Here is a 13,915-nt window from a genome sequence, read left to right as displayed (position 1 = left end):
TATTTGGTTATTTGAAATTGGATAGGAAAGGGGCAAAAACAAGATGAGGGTGGGAGTGGGGGGAGGGAAATGGGGACCAAGACTTGAGAAAGGGTATCAATGTATGTGAAGTAGTGCACCTTCTATCTGGCAAAAGTAATGTAACCCTCCTATTAATTACAATAAAAAATATTTTTAAAACTCATTATAAAGGTGTTGTACAGAGAGGCTACAATTACATAAGTCAGTTAATGAGGATACAGCTTTTTAGAAAACGTTGATTCTTATTTCTTAAATACGGAATTACAAAGTCATGTGTATATCCTACAACATTAAAGAAATGGTAGGAAGGAAGTAGTGGGTTGAGATGGAGGGAGGAGAATGATGAATGAGTGACCTTACTCACAATGCACTGAATTCTCAAACTGCTTTTTTGAATGGCAACTACTTATAGATGGTAAAAAAATATACCTTAAAATGCTGTTTTTCTTAGTAATTCTGAATTTGGACATTCCCTCGCATTTGTGTCTCACTGCTCTCACTATAGGCTTGGCCCAGAACAAGAATACAAGGGTACAAGTCCAGTAAATAACTGCATATTAAACAAGGCTGCATTAATCCAGGCTTTCACTTTCACTTAATCACCATGAGCTAAGCATTTCCTTAATATTTTACCATGAATGCTTCAGAACTTGCAAATTCAGTACATATAAAAGGCTAAGTATCAAAACTTTTTCCTACCTTTGCGGTTAAAAACGTGCCAGTGGCAAGAAGTAGAATAGATATCATTGTGCCTGTTCGTCCTAGAAAAGAGCAGAAATGAGCTCAAGAAACCTTTGTTCCAGTGTAAAAATACACTCACAAATACTCATTTGGTATTGGTACTGTTTCTTCTGAAGTGTTGCTGTCTCAAAATTTCCAATTGAGAAATATTAAGACTTTATTTTTCATTAATGTAATGAAAAGAACGCTGGTCCTCATGTATAATTCCAGATTCCCAGGTGGGAAGATCAGGATGGTTGTGATTCCAACCAGCTTAGGCAAAATAAACAGGACCTCATTCTCAACCAGCAAGATGGGCCGGGTGCTTCTCATCTACAGCCCTCATTGGGTGGGAGACATAGAAATGGGTTTCAGACTGATGCCAGCTCAGGAAAATGTAGGAGGTACTTTATCTAAAAAAAGCATTGAAGCAAAACAGAGCTGAGCATATACCTGAAGTGGGAGAATGCTGGCCAAGCACGTGCCAGGTGCTGAGTGCAAATGCAAGCAGGAACCCACATTACCAACTAGAATTGTAGTCCCTATGTAATTGTATTATTTGAATTGTATTGTGAACATTTGCAAACATAAGAATGTAGAGAGACAAGCATAATGAATACGCATATTCCTATTCCTCAGATTATGTAATTCTAAGTATTTTGCTGTAGTGTTCTTGCTTACTTTCTACCTCAGCTTACATGCCTGCTTTTCTCTCTTCTCCCTCTCTCTTTGCCTCTGCCTGTGTGTGTGTGTGTGTGTGTGATAATGTTTTGTAGCAAATACTTTGACAATTATAGCAAATCCTTGACTTCTTCCTGCTTCAAATCAGTCATCCTCTAAGTCTCTTCTGTTACCTTCTACTTATATCTTAGTTTTGTCCTACAAAATTTAAGTTTGAAAATATGTTCTTTTCTCTTTCTATATTCATCCTTATAATCTAATTTTTAACATACCCTTTCACCTGAAAAGTACACATTTTTCATCTATTCTTTAAACATTTTTTTCCACTGGAGGAAGAACAGATTTATTATCTTCATGTACAGAGAAATCAACATTGCACATCTAAACCAGCTTAGTAGCCAGTTCCTTAGCCTTTGCCTTTTCCAGCTTGCCAATTTGAGTCACATATTTTGGACTGAGGACGTGCCTTCCCACTGAGGATGGATCTCATCGTGAGCATATGTCTTGGGAGCTTCAACTCATGAACTCCTTTGGCTTCTTTTGATCAAGAGAAGGTACTCTACCAATTCAGTCATATTATCTCTACTTCTATCCTTTTGTTTGTTAAACAGAGACAACCATCTTAGGGATATTTTTTTTGCCTGGGTTGCCACAAATCTCACATTGCTGAGTAGCATGGGTTACCAGTGCCTGGGTGAAACTTTCACAAGGGCAAAAACAAAGTATCTTAAATGCCAAGTGAGAAGTCATTCATGTTGAGGTCTGGTTCTCAGAAGAAATGCAAATGGCTAATTGATACCTAAAGAAATGTTCAACTTCTTTAACCATAAAGGAAATACAAATAGAATCTGTGCTGATTTCATCACACCAAGGCAGAATGGAAGTCATAAAAATACAATAGCAAAGGCTGGCAAGTATGGAGCAGAAAGGTGAGAATGAACTATATTAGTATACTGTTGGTTGGTTTGAAATTAGTCTATCCACTAGAGAAATCAGTATGGAGGGTCTTCTTCAAAACACTAATCATAGACTTTTTGTTAGTTTTATAGGTCTTATAAGTTACAAGGTAACTTCTCATTTTATAGAATATCTTGTTTGTGACTTTGGATGTGGTGAGCTCTGTGTGTGTGTGCTGTGTGTGTGTGCTGTGTGTGTGTGTGTGTGTGTATGTGTGTTTCATACGTTTTACTACAGAAACATCTCAAACCAACAATTTAATGGTACAACTTAAAATGCTGGAAAAAGAGTACCAAACCCAACCAAAATCTAGTAGAAGGAAACAAATTATTAAAAGTAAAGCAGAATCAAATGAATTAAGAATCCAAAAAACCCCAGAATCCACAAACAAGGAGTTGGTTCTTGGAAAAAATTAACAAAACTGACAGACCCTTACCAAATCAGATCAAAAAATGAAGGGAGAACACCTAAATAAACAAAATTATAGACAAGAAGGGCAATATAACAACAGAAATTACCAATATCCAGAGCATCCCAAGGGATTACTTGTCAAATCTTCATGCCAACAAATTTGAAAATCTAGAAGAGATGGACGAATTTCCAGCAAATATTGAAATAACCAAACTGAACCATGAAGATCTAAATCTACTAAACAGACCCACTTCAAGTAATGAAATAGAAAAAGCAATAAGAGTCTATAGGATTCTTTAAATACAGAATCATGTCATCTGCAAAGTGGGATAGACTATACTCCCAAGCTCCTTGAGCTGATTCAAAACTTAGGAAGAGTAGGAGGCTATAAAATCAACCCTCAAAAATCAACTGCCTTCCTTTATGCCAACAGTGAGAGGAACGAGGCAATAATCAGGAAAGAAACTCCTTTCACAATAGCTTCAAAAAAAATAAAGTACCTATGTTGTCTCTCATCTCCTTTGCTGTCCCTTGGTTATCTCATATTGGTATAGTATCTCACTTTGTTATCTGATATATTGAATTTATTTGTATTTGGGTATTTGAAATTTGATAGGGAAGGAGGGAAAACCAAGACGGGTGGGGGGTGTGGGGTGGGAGGGAAACGGGTACCAAGACATGTGAAAGGGTATCAATGTATGTGAATTAATGCACCTTCTATCTGGCAAATATCATGTAACCCTTTTACTAATTACAATAAAAAAAATAAAAAATAAAAAAATAAAGTACCTAGGAATTAGCTTAACTAAGAATGTAAAGGACCTTTTTGACGAAAACTTTAAAACCCTAAAAAAGGAAATTAAAGCAGAACTAAGGAAATGGAAAAACCTCCCATGCTCCTGGATTGGAAGAATCAACATTGTGAAAATGACAATCTTGCCAAGAGCTATCTACAAATTCAACACAATACCCATCAATAACCCAATGTTATTCTTTAAAGAAATAGAAAACGCAATCCAAAATTGCATATGGAATAATAAAAGACCCCGTATAGCAAAAACACTTCTTAGCAGAAAGAACAGCGCTGGAGGAATTTCATTTCCAAACTTTAGACTCTATTACAGAGCTATAATTCTCAAAACAGCTTGGTACTGGCACAGGAACAGGCCTGAAGACCAATGGAATAGAACTGAGGACCCAGATATTAAACCACAGACCTATGGCCACCTAATCTTTGACAAGGGAGCCAAAAAAATAGAATGGAAGAAAGACAGCCTCTTCAACAAGTTGTGCTGGCAGAACTGGTTAAGCACCTGCAGAAAACTAAAGCTGGATCCTTCGTTGTCACCTTGCACTAGAATTAACTCCAAATGGATCAAAGACCTGGAGGAAAAGCTGACACACTGAAAACATTACAGGAAGGAATAGGAGATACACTAGGCCTCCTTGGCACAGGTCGAAACTTTCTTAATAAGGACCAAGAATCACAATAAATCAGAGAAAGGCTGGATAAGTGGGACTGCATTAAACTGCAGAGCTTTTGTATGGCAAAGGACATAGCTAGTAAACTAATCAGGAAGCCTACAGAGTGGGAGAAGATCTTCACCAACCAAACAACGGACAAAGGCCTCATATCTAAAATATATCAACAACTCAAAAAATTGAATCACTCCAAAACTAATCTCCAAAGTAACAACCATCCCATTAAAAAAAAATGGGCCAAAGACTTAAAGAGAGTCTTCTCTGAAGAAGAAACAAAAATGGCCTATAGATACATGAAGAAATGCTCAACATCTCTGGTCATAAAAGAAATGCAAATCAAAACAACTCTAAGATTCCACCTCACTCCAGTTAGAATGCCCAGGATCAGGAAAACAAATAACAACAGATGCTGGAGGGGATGTGGCCAGGAGGGATCACTACTACACTGTTGGTGGGAGTGCAAACTCGTTCAACCACTATGGAAAGCAGTGTGGCAGTGCCTCAAAAGGCTAAACATAGAACTCCCCTTTGACCCAGCAATTCCACTACTTGGCATTTACCCAACCATCCAGAAACAAGGACATACTAAATCCACTAGCACAACAATGTTCATTGCAGCACTATTCACCATAGCAAAGATATGGAACCAACCCAGATGTCCCTCAGTTGATGAGTGGATCAACAAGTTGTGGTATTTGTACACAATGGAATTCTATGCTGCTGTCAGAAAGAATGACAACACCCCATTTGTTAGGAAATGGAAAGACTTAGAAAAAGTCATATTAAGTGAAGTAAGCCAGACTCAAAGGAACTTAGGCTCAATGGTTTCCCTCATTGTCTTAACCAGTAGAAACCTTGGGCTCTACTAGCAGAGATCTGCAATAGAGCAAAATCTTGATACATAAGGCCATATAATGTGAAGCTAATTGAAAGGACCTCCAGGATATTGAAACAAAAGCCATATAATGAATGATTGTTGTCCTTAATGTACTATGTTGTCTCTCATCTCCTTTGCTATCCCTTGGTTATCTCATATTGGTATAGTATCTCACTTTGTTATCTGATATATTGAATTTATTTGTATTTGGATATTTGAAATTTGATAGGGAAGGGGGGAAAACCAAGACCGGAGGGGGTGTGGGGGGGAGGGAAATGGGTACCAAGACATGTGAAAGGGTATCAATGTATGTGAATTAATGCACCTTCTATCTGGCAAATATCATGTAACCCTTTTACTAATTGCAATAAAAAACAACAACAAAAAAAGCAATAAGAGACCTCTCATCCAAGAATAGCCCAGGACCTGAAGGATTCATAGCTGAAATCTATAAGGCCTTCAAAGAAGAGCTCACACCAATACTCCCCAAAATCTTCAATGAAGTTAAAAGTGAAGGCTCTCTACCAAACCCATTCTATGAAACCAGCTTAACCCTCATGTCAAAATGAGACAGGAACTCATCAAAGAAAGAGAACCAGAGACCCAGTTCTTTAATAAAATTGATGCAAAACTGCTCAACAAAATATTGGCCGATCAACTTCAACAACTCATCAAAAAATTATACACTGTGATCAAACAGGACTGATCACCGGGATCCAAAGCTGGTTCAATACATGCTAGTGGGTTAATATAATTCATCACATCAAAAGTAGCAAGGACAACAATCACATGATCATCTAAATAGATGTAGACAAGGCATTTAACAAGATCCAACACCCCTTGATGCAAAAAGTTCTGGAGAAAGTAGGAATCATGGAACATTCCTCAGTATAATCTTACACGACCACCCTACAAACTAGCATAAAAGTAAATGGAGAAAAGGTAAAGCCATTTCCTCTGAAATCAGGAATGATACAAGGATGCCCACTTTCTCCACTCCTGTTCAATACAGTATTAGAATTCCTAGCCAGAGCAATAAGGCAAGAGCCAAACATAAAGGAAGTTGAAATAGGGAAGGAGGAAGTGAAACTTTCTCTCTTTGCAGATGACATGATTCTTTTTTTCCATACATCTTTTATTGTAATTGATAGAAGGGTTACATTATATTTATCAGATAAAAAGTGCATTACTTCACAAACTTTGATACCATTCTCATGTCATGGTCCCCATTTCCCTCCCCCATTCCCCCATTCATCTTGATTTCCTCCCTTCCCTATCCAATTTCAAATGACCAGTTAAGTATATATAAAATATATCAGATAACAAGGTGAAATATTGTAATAATATGAGATAACCAAGGGACAGCAAAAGAGATGAGACATAACATGGTACATTAAGGACAACAATCACTCATTATATGGCTTTTGTTTCTACATCCTGGAGGTGCTTACTAGATTTTGTTCTATTGTAAATCTCTGCTAGGAGAGCCCAAGGTTTCTACTGATTATGACAAATGAGGGAAACCATTGAGCATATGTTCCTTTGAGTCTGGCTTACTTCACTTAATATGATTTTTTCTAAGCCTTTCCATTACCTTACAAGTGGGACAATGTCATTATGTCTGACCTCAGCATAGAATTCCATTGTGTATAAACACCACATCATCTTGTTGATCCACTCATCAACTGAGGGACATCTGGTTTGGTTCCATATCTTTGCTATGGTAAATAGTGCTGCGATGAACATTGTTGGGTTCGTGGATTTAGTATGTCCTTGTTTCTGGACAATTGGGTAAATGCCAAGTGGTGGAATTGCTGGATCATGGGGTGATCTATGTTTAGTCTTTTGAGGAGCTGTCAAACTGCTTTCCATAGTGGTTGAACAAGTTTGCACTCCCAATAACAGTGTAGTAGTGATCCCTCCTGGCCACATCCCCTCCAGCATCAGTTGTTATTAGATTTCTTGATCCTGGCCATTGTAACTAGAGTGAGGTAGAATTTTAGAATTGTTTTGATTTGCATTTCTTTTATGACCAGAGATATTGAGCATTTCTTCATGTGTCTATAGGCCATTGTTATTTCTTCTTCAGAGAAGACTCTCTTTAAGTCTTTGGCCCATTTTTTAATGGGATGGTTGTTAATTTGGAGATTAGTTTTGGAGTCATTCAATTTTTTGAGCTGCTGATATATTTTAGATTTGAGGTCCCCAAAATACAAAACAAAACAAAACAAAATTAAACTAAATCATAGACAAGAATGCAAATATCACAGCAGAAATTACCAAGGTACAGAACATCATAATGGAATACATTTCTAACTTTATGCCAACAAGTTTGAGGATCTAGAAGAGATGAATGAATTTCTCGCCAATATTAGCATACCCAAGCTGAACCAAGAAGACCTAGTCCAAATAAACGGACCTATGTCAAGTCCCGAAATAGAAATGGCAATAAGAGACCTCCCATCCAAGAAAAGCCCAGGGCCACATGAATTCACAGCTGAATTCTATGAGGCCAGCAGAACAGAGCTCACACCAATACTCCTCAAGCTCTTCAAGGAAATTGAAAGTGAACACTCTTCTGCCAAACTCATTGTACAAAGCCCCCCTAACCCTCATCCCAAAACCAGATAGGGACTCATCAAAGAAAGACTCATCTCTTTGATGAATATTGATGCAAAACTGCTCAACAAAATACTGGCCAACCATCTTCAGCAACTCCTCAAAGAATTATACACTACGAAAAAAAATTATACACTATGCTCAAACAGGATTCAGCACAGGGGTGCAAAGCTGGTTCAATAGACGCAAGTAAATTCCTATAATTCAACACATCAACAGGAGCAAGGGCAATAATTCCATGATTGTCTCAACAGATGCAGAAGAGGCATTTGACAAGATCCAACACCCCTTTATGCTAGAAGCTCTGGAGAAACTAGGAATCCATGGAACATTCCTCAGTATAATAAAGGCTGTGTATGACAAACCCACAGCTAGCATTATACTTAGTGGTGAAAAGCTAAAGCCATTTCCACTAAATTCAGGAATGAGACAAGGATGCCCACTCTCTCCACTTCTCTTTAACATAGTATAGAATTCCTAGCCAGAGCAATAAGAAAAGAAGCAAGTAGAAAGGGGATCCAAACAGGGAAAGAGGAAGTGAAACTTGCCCTCTTTGCAAATGACATGATTCTTTATTTAAAGAAATCTATAGATTCTACTTGCAAGTTGCTTGAGCTGATTTGAAACTTTGGCAAGGTAGCAGGGTATAAAATTAACCCTCAAAAATTAACAACCTTCCTGTATACCAGCAATGAGGGGATTGGGGCAGCAATCAGGAAAGCAACTCCATTTGCAATAGCCTCAAGGAAAATAAAATACATAGGAATTAATTAACTAAGAATGTAAAGGACATTTATGATGCAAACTTTAAAAACCTGAAAAATGAAATTTAAGCAGATCTGAAGAAATGGATAAACTTCCCAGGCTCCTGAATTGGAAGAATTAACAACATGAAAATGGCATTCCTGCCAAGGGCTATGTACAAATTCAATGCAATAATCATCAATAGCCCAATGTCATTCTTTAATGAAATTGACGAAGAAATCCACAATATCATATGGAATAATAAAAGACCCTATATAGCAGAAAGAGCAACTCTGAAGGAATATCCATATCAAATTTCAGACTCTATTACAAAGTTACAGTAATCAAAACAACTTGGTACAGGCACAAGAATAGGGCAGAGGACCAATGGAATCAAATTGAAGGCCCAAAAATCAACGCACAAACCTATGGCCACTTAATCTTTGATAAGGGAGCCCAAAAAATAGAATGGAAGAAAGACAGCCTCTTCAACAAGTGATGCTGGCAGAACTGGTTAAGCACCTCCAGAAAATTAAAGTTGGTACCTTCTATGTCACCGTACACTAGGATTAGTTCCAAATGGATCTTAAAAACTTTACAAGAAGGAATGGGAGATACACTAAGTCCCCCTGGCACAGGTCGAAACTTTCTTAATAAAGACCAAACAAGCACAAAAAATTAAATATAGCTAGGACAGAGGGGAATGCATTAAATTGTAGAGCTTCTGTACGTCAAAGGACATAGGTAGCAGGTTAAATAGAAAGCTCACAGAGTAAGAGAAGATCTTCACTAATCATACAACAGACAAAGGCCTCATATCTAAAATATACCTATAGCTAAAAAAAAGGAATCATTCCAAAATTAAGCTCCAAAGAAATAACCATCCTATAAAAAGATTGGCCAAGACTTAGAGTCTTCTCGGAAGAAGAAATAAGAATGGCCTATAGACACATGAAGAAATGCTCAACCTCTCTAACCATGAAAGAAATGCAAATCAAAACAACTTTGAGATTCCACCACACTCCAGTTAGAATGGCCATGATCAAGAAATGCAATAACTACAGATGCTGGCTGGGATGTGGCCAGAAGGGATCATTACTACACTGTTGGTGGGAGTGCAAACTCGTTCAACCACTATGGAAGGCAGTGTGGCAGTTCCTCAAAAGGCTAAACATAGGTCACCCCATGACCCAGCAATTCCACGACTTGGCATTTACCTAATAGTCCAGAAACAAGGACATACTAAAGCCACTAGCACAACAATGTTCATTGCCACAATATTTACCATAGCAAAGGTATGCAATCAACCCATATGCTCCTCAGTAGAGATTGAAACACCAAGATGTGGTATGTATACACAATGGAATTCTATGCCACCATCAGAAAGAACGATATTACACGATTTGTAAGGAAATGCAAAAACTTGGAAAAAATCATATTAAGTGAAGTACTGAAAGAAACATAGGCTCAATGGATTCCCATTTGTAATAATTAGTACACATCTACTTTGCCCCTAGCTGAGGAACACAGTAGCTCAAATCCTACACACATAATGCCATATAGGATGAGGCCAAATTAATGGACTACCAGGGCATGGAAACAAGAGCTTAATTATAAGTGACTGTTATTGTAATGTATCATGTTCTTCTCTCTACTCTTGTGTTGCCCTTTGGTTAATCTCATATTGTTACAGTATCCCACTTTGTTACCTGGTATATTATCTAGATGTTTACTTGTGTATTTGATATAGGAGGGGAAAAATCAGGGGAGGGGTTGGGCAGAGGGAAATGGGGACAAAAACATGAGACGGGATATAGATGTGTGAGAAGTTTGGCACCTTCTATCTGGCAAATATAACTGTAACCCCTCTATACACTAAATTTTTAAAAATAAAGTAGATAATCAGCTGAGCAAAGAGGTATATGCTATGGAACCAGAGAATCTCCAAAATGGGTTAAGAAACAACACAAATAGCAAGACAATACATTAACCTTTCCTAAAGCAGGACAAAGAGGGAGGTATGGTGGCCATTTCTGCCATTCAGCACACAGAGGCAAGGGCAGGAAGATAACAAGCTTGAGACTATATAGGGAAATCCTGACTCAATCAAAACCAAACAAATGCTCACAAAACACAAAGCCAGCCAGCCGTAGTGGCTGTATTACTAGCTATTCAGATATAGACAATGGGGAGGTTTGTCATTCAAGGCAAGCCCAAATCTATACAAGAATTCTTCTCAAGTAAAAAGTAGAGCATCACAGTATGTATCCATGAACCCAAGTGTGTGAAAAAGTTAAAGAGGGTCACAGTCTAGGCCTTTCTGGATTCAGGATGAAAAGTGAGAACCAATGTGAATAATGACTAAAGCAAACAGATATGAGGAATGTAAGTGGCTCCAGTAGTAAAGGGCCCCAGGACGTGTGAGGCCTTGGGTTCCGACCATATTAATGCCAAGAAACAATACAAAATCACCCCACACTCCCAAGAATCAAAAGGCAGTGTGGTAGGACACAGTACTTGGAAAGACATTTCTGAAAACGAAACCTTAAAGTGGCCAACAGATTTGTGAAACAATTCTCAATGTCACTAGGTAACAGGGAAGAGCATCTTAAAAGCCCAAGGTGAGAATGCATTTGTTAACTAGCTTCATTCAGCATTCCACATTGTATATAAATAGGAAAGTATTACGTTTACATGATACATAAGTGCAGCACTGTCAGCTAAAGAAGAAAAAGGCATCGCTGCAAATGAGATACAAATGCAATACCATCCTGAAGTTGAACACTGTTTGGGGGAGGCAGGTATACATGGGTAAACCAAAATGGAAGAAACCCATATAATCAGCAATTAAGGGAAGTAGCTCATTGTCCTCCCTTCTTTACATTAGTTTTTCCTTTGTTCTTCCCTCCCCTTCTCTATTTTCCTTTTAGTATTCTTTGCTTCTTTCATCCTTTAAACACAATATTAATATGTTAGCAATGATGAATCTATCTGAGGAGTAGCAGTAGGTATCTTCCTACTGCCTGTCAATATTTATTCTCAACTATCTTTTTACAAAGGAGACAGAAAGGAAAGCATCATTACCTTTTCCACCTTTGCAGTGAATTATGATGATGTTGTGAGGATCCTTGGATAACCAGGCAATGACTTCTTTAGCAAATGAAACCATCTCTCTGGTTTAACAAAAATTTTTAGTTAATTAAAATTCATTCCCAAATTTCAAGCCCAGTGAATTTAGTGCTTTTCTGACCATCCGTGTGGCATCAGACTTACTCAAGAGTGGGGACATTATGATCTTCTATCATTATTCTATGAACACGGTGATGAAAATATTTAGGGTCATAAGACCGTTCGCCTGAAAGAAATGAGATATGTGTCAGAGCTGTATGCCTACTGACATGAAAGTTAGGAACGAAGTTTAAAATTTCTCTTAGGAATTCTTATCTCCTTTCCATTGTTCTAAACGGATTTTTAACATCACCAGCACAAAGGTCCTGAGAGGAACACAGGCAGACCAGTGGACAAAAGAGCCAAAGAGACATGAAGGACATTAGGGACAGATTCTTGTCCTTAAAGACTTTTTCATCCCAAGTAATTTAAAATCAACTCATGCTTCATATTCCTTACCTTTAACCTTCTAACAGAGTGATTATTCGATCTTCTAGACTGCATATCCTATCATCCTGCATTCTGCTTATTCTATCTTCTAGACTGCTTATTCTATCATACTACATAGGTACCACTAAGTAGAGGTTAATGGTGCTGTCTAAATGCTCAGTCCCTGAAAATATCATTAAATGTTTATTCTGACAAGAAAATGCAATAAAAATGTACATAAAAATCATGATTGGGAAATCAGGGGACAGTGAAAGGCAGACAAAAACATGAGAAGGGGTATCACGGTTTGAGAAGTAATGTAACCATTACCTAAAAAAATCTAACTGCAACCCTTCTATACATTAACCCTAAATAAAGTACAAAAAAAACCCCACACCACCATAAAAAAATCTAGACAGGTGTTAATGTCTAGACAGGAGAAAAACTGAAGACAGACACAGCAGAGAAACTGGGGGCACATTCTTCTCCTTCTTCTGTTTTCTTTTGTCGTTTCTCATCACGCGCCTTGTTCTCATCACCAACTCTTTCTGGTGGATCATAGAACATACTTGCTGAATTGTCTGTGATACAATCTGGCATTAAAGGCAGGAAGAGTTGATTGAGCATAAGAGCAGATCTTTCCTGAGCATTTCCTCTGTAAGTCTGCCTCTTCGCTCTCACTGGCCCATCTCTTTCTTAGGGAATGTTGTGCTGCCAAGCTCACTTTTCCTACTACACAGCACCAGCGCAATACAGAGATTTCTGATCTGACTTCTTACTACGTAATATTTACAATTAAATGAAAGATACCCAAGGTGACTTTCTTACATATCTACAGTAGCAAATATATTAAAGTGATATACATACTACAAAGGTTGTATACAAAATAATGCTCAGGATGTCTGGTGTTGAAGAAACGAGCCTCTTCCTAAAAAAGATAAATACATTCATAAACTATATTGTTGAAGGCGGCTCCTTTGTACAACTACTTAAAGATACTAGTAAAACATGCTGTCTACTTTTGAAAACGCTTTTGTCACAGCTTTAATCTTCGGATTTTCTTCTTCTTCAAGTCTGCGAAATGCTTCTTTTGACCTAAGAGTATACACTAGCTCCCCCCTTGTTCTGAAGGACAAAGCAGCCAAACATTCATGCCTTCTAATCCTTGTCTATCTCCAGATAGACCCTCAGATTAAACAGGAAGGTGCTGGAGGCATTAAGGTAGGCATGTTAAATCTGTCCAAGTCTCAGTCTGAATGACCTGCCCTTAGCCTTTGTCTCTGGAGGCCTGGCCAGTGTTTATAGTTCTGGATTTTTCTCTTCAAGATGACAAGAAAAGGCATTGTGTTTGGAAAGCAGTCTGCCTTTTGCAGTTTTATAAATCCTGTTCTTCCTGGATCCCTAGATATCTATGAAGTGACTACAAGAGAGCATGGCTAAGATCAAGAACACATTGTATTTTCCAGCAAAAGTAGCTTTTACTTGACTTAGGGGCAAAGGGACATGGTCTGACTGCATACAGAAGTGGCCAGACGTGTTGATGCTTCCTCACTGTGTTTGTTTCTCCAGTAACTGTGGCTGTGTCCCACGCATCTGCACTCTGACCCTTTTCTTTCTATATTCAGTGTTGTTCAAAATACAATGCTGAAACCTTCTTCCCTTTGAAGGACAAGCAGGAGCATATGACCTGCTTAGCCTCCTCAGGAATTAAGTTTGTTCAGTGTTATGTTTATGATGTACAGATCAACACAAAGTACAATGCTTACCCTCATTGTTTTCAAACTCAAATATTTAAAGTCATATGAG

General features: G+C 38.0%; 1 protein-coding gene across 1 annotated transcript in view; it reads right to left on the bottom strand.

Moving 5' to 3' along the window:
* Positions 1-13,024, bottom strand: part of LOC150039036 (phosphatidylinositol 3,4,5-trisphosphate 3-phosphatase TPTE2-like) — a 29,623-nt gene extending 16,599 nt beyond the window's left edge. Inside the window, exons 1-4 of the mRNA XM_090328057.1 lie at positions 12,977-13,024; positions 11,786-11,867; positions 11,597-11,685; positions 721-782 (exon numbers count right to left, since the gene is read on the bottom strand). Of these exons, the coding sequence (XP_090184183.1) occupies positions 721-782; positions 11,597-11,685; positions 11,786-11,817 (183 nt within the window). The 5' untranslated portion in view covers positions 11,818-11,867; positions 12,977-13,024. The remainder of the gene's footprint in view (positions 1-720; positions 783-11,596; positions 11,686-11,785; positions 11,868-12,976) is intronic.
* Between the last annotated feature and the right edge of the window lie 891 nt (positions 13,025-13,915).

This window comes from Megascapheus bottae, unplaced genomic scaffold (genome assembly GCF_031878675.1).
Source record: "Megascapheus bottae isolate mThoBot1 unplaced genomic scaffold, mThoBot2.hap1 HAP1_SCAFFOLD_50, whole genome shotgun sequence".
In the NCBI taxonomy this organism is placed as follows: Eukaryota; Metazoa; Chordata; class Mammalia; order Rodentia; family Geomyidae; genus Megascapheus; species Megascapheus bottae.
Note: the sequence above shows the minus strand (reverse complement) of the source record. Positions and strands in the feature narration are given on the sequence as shown.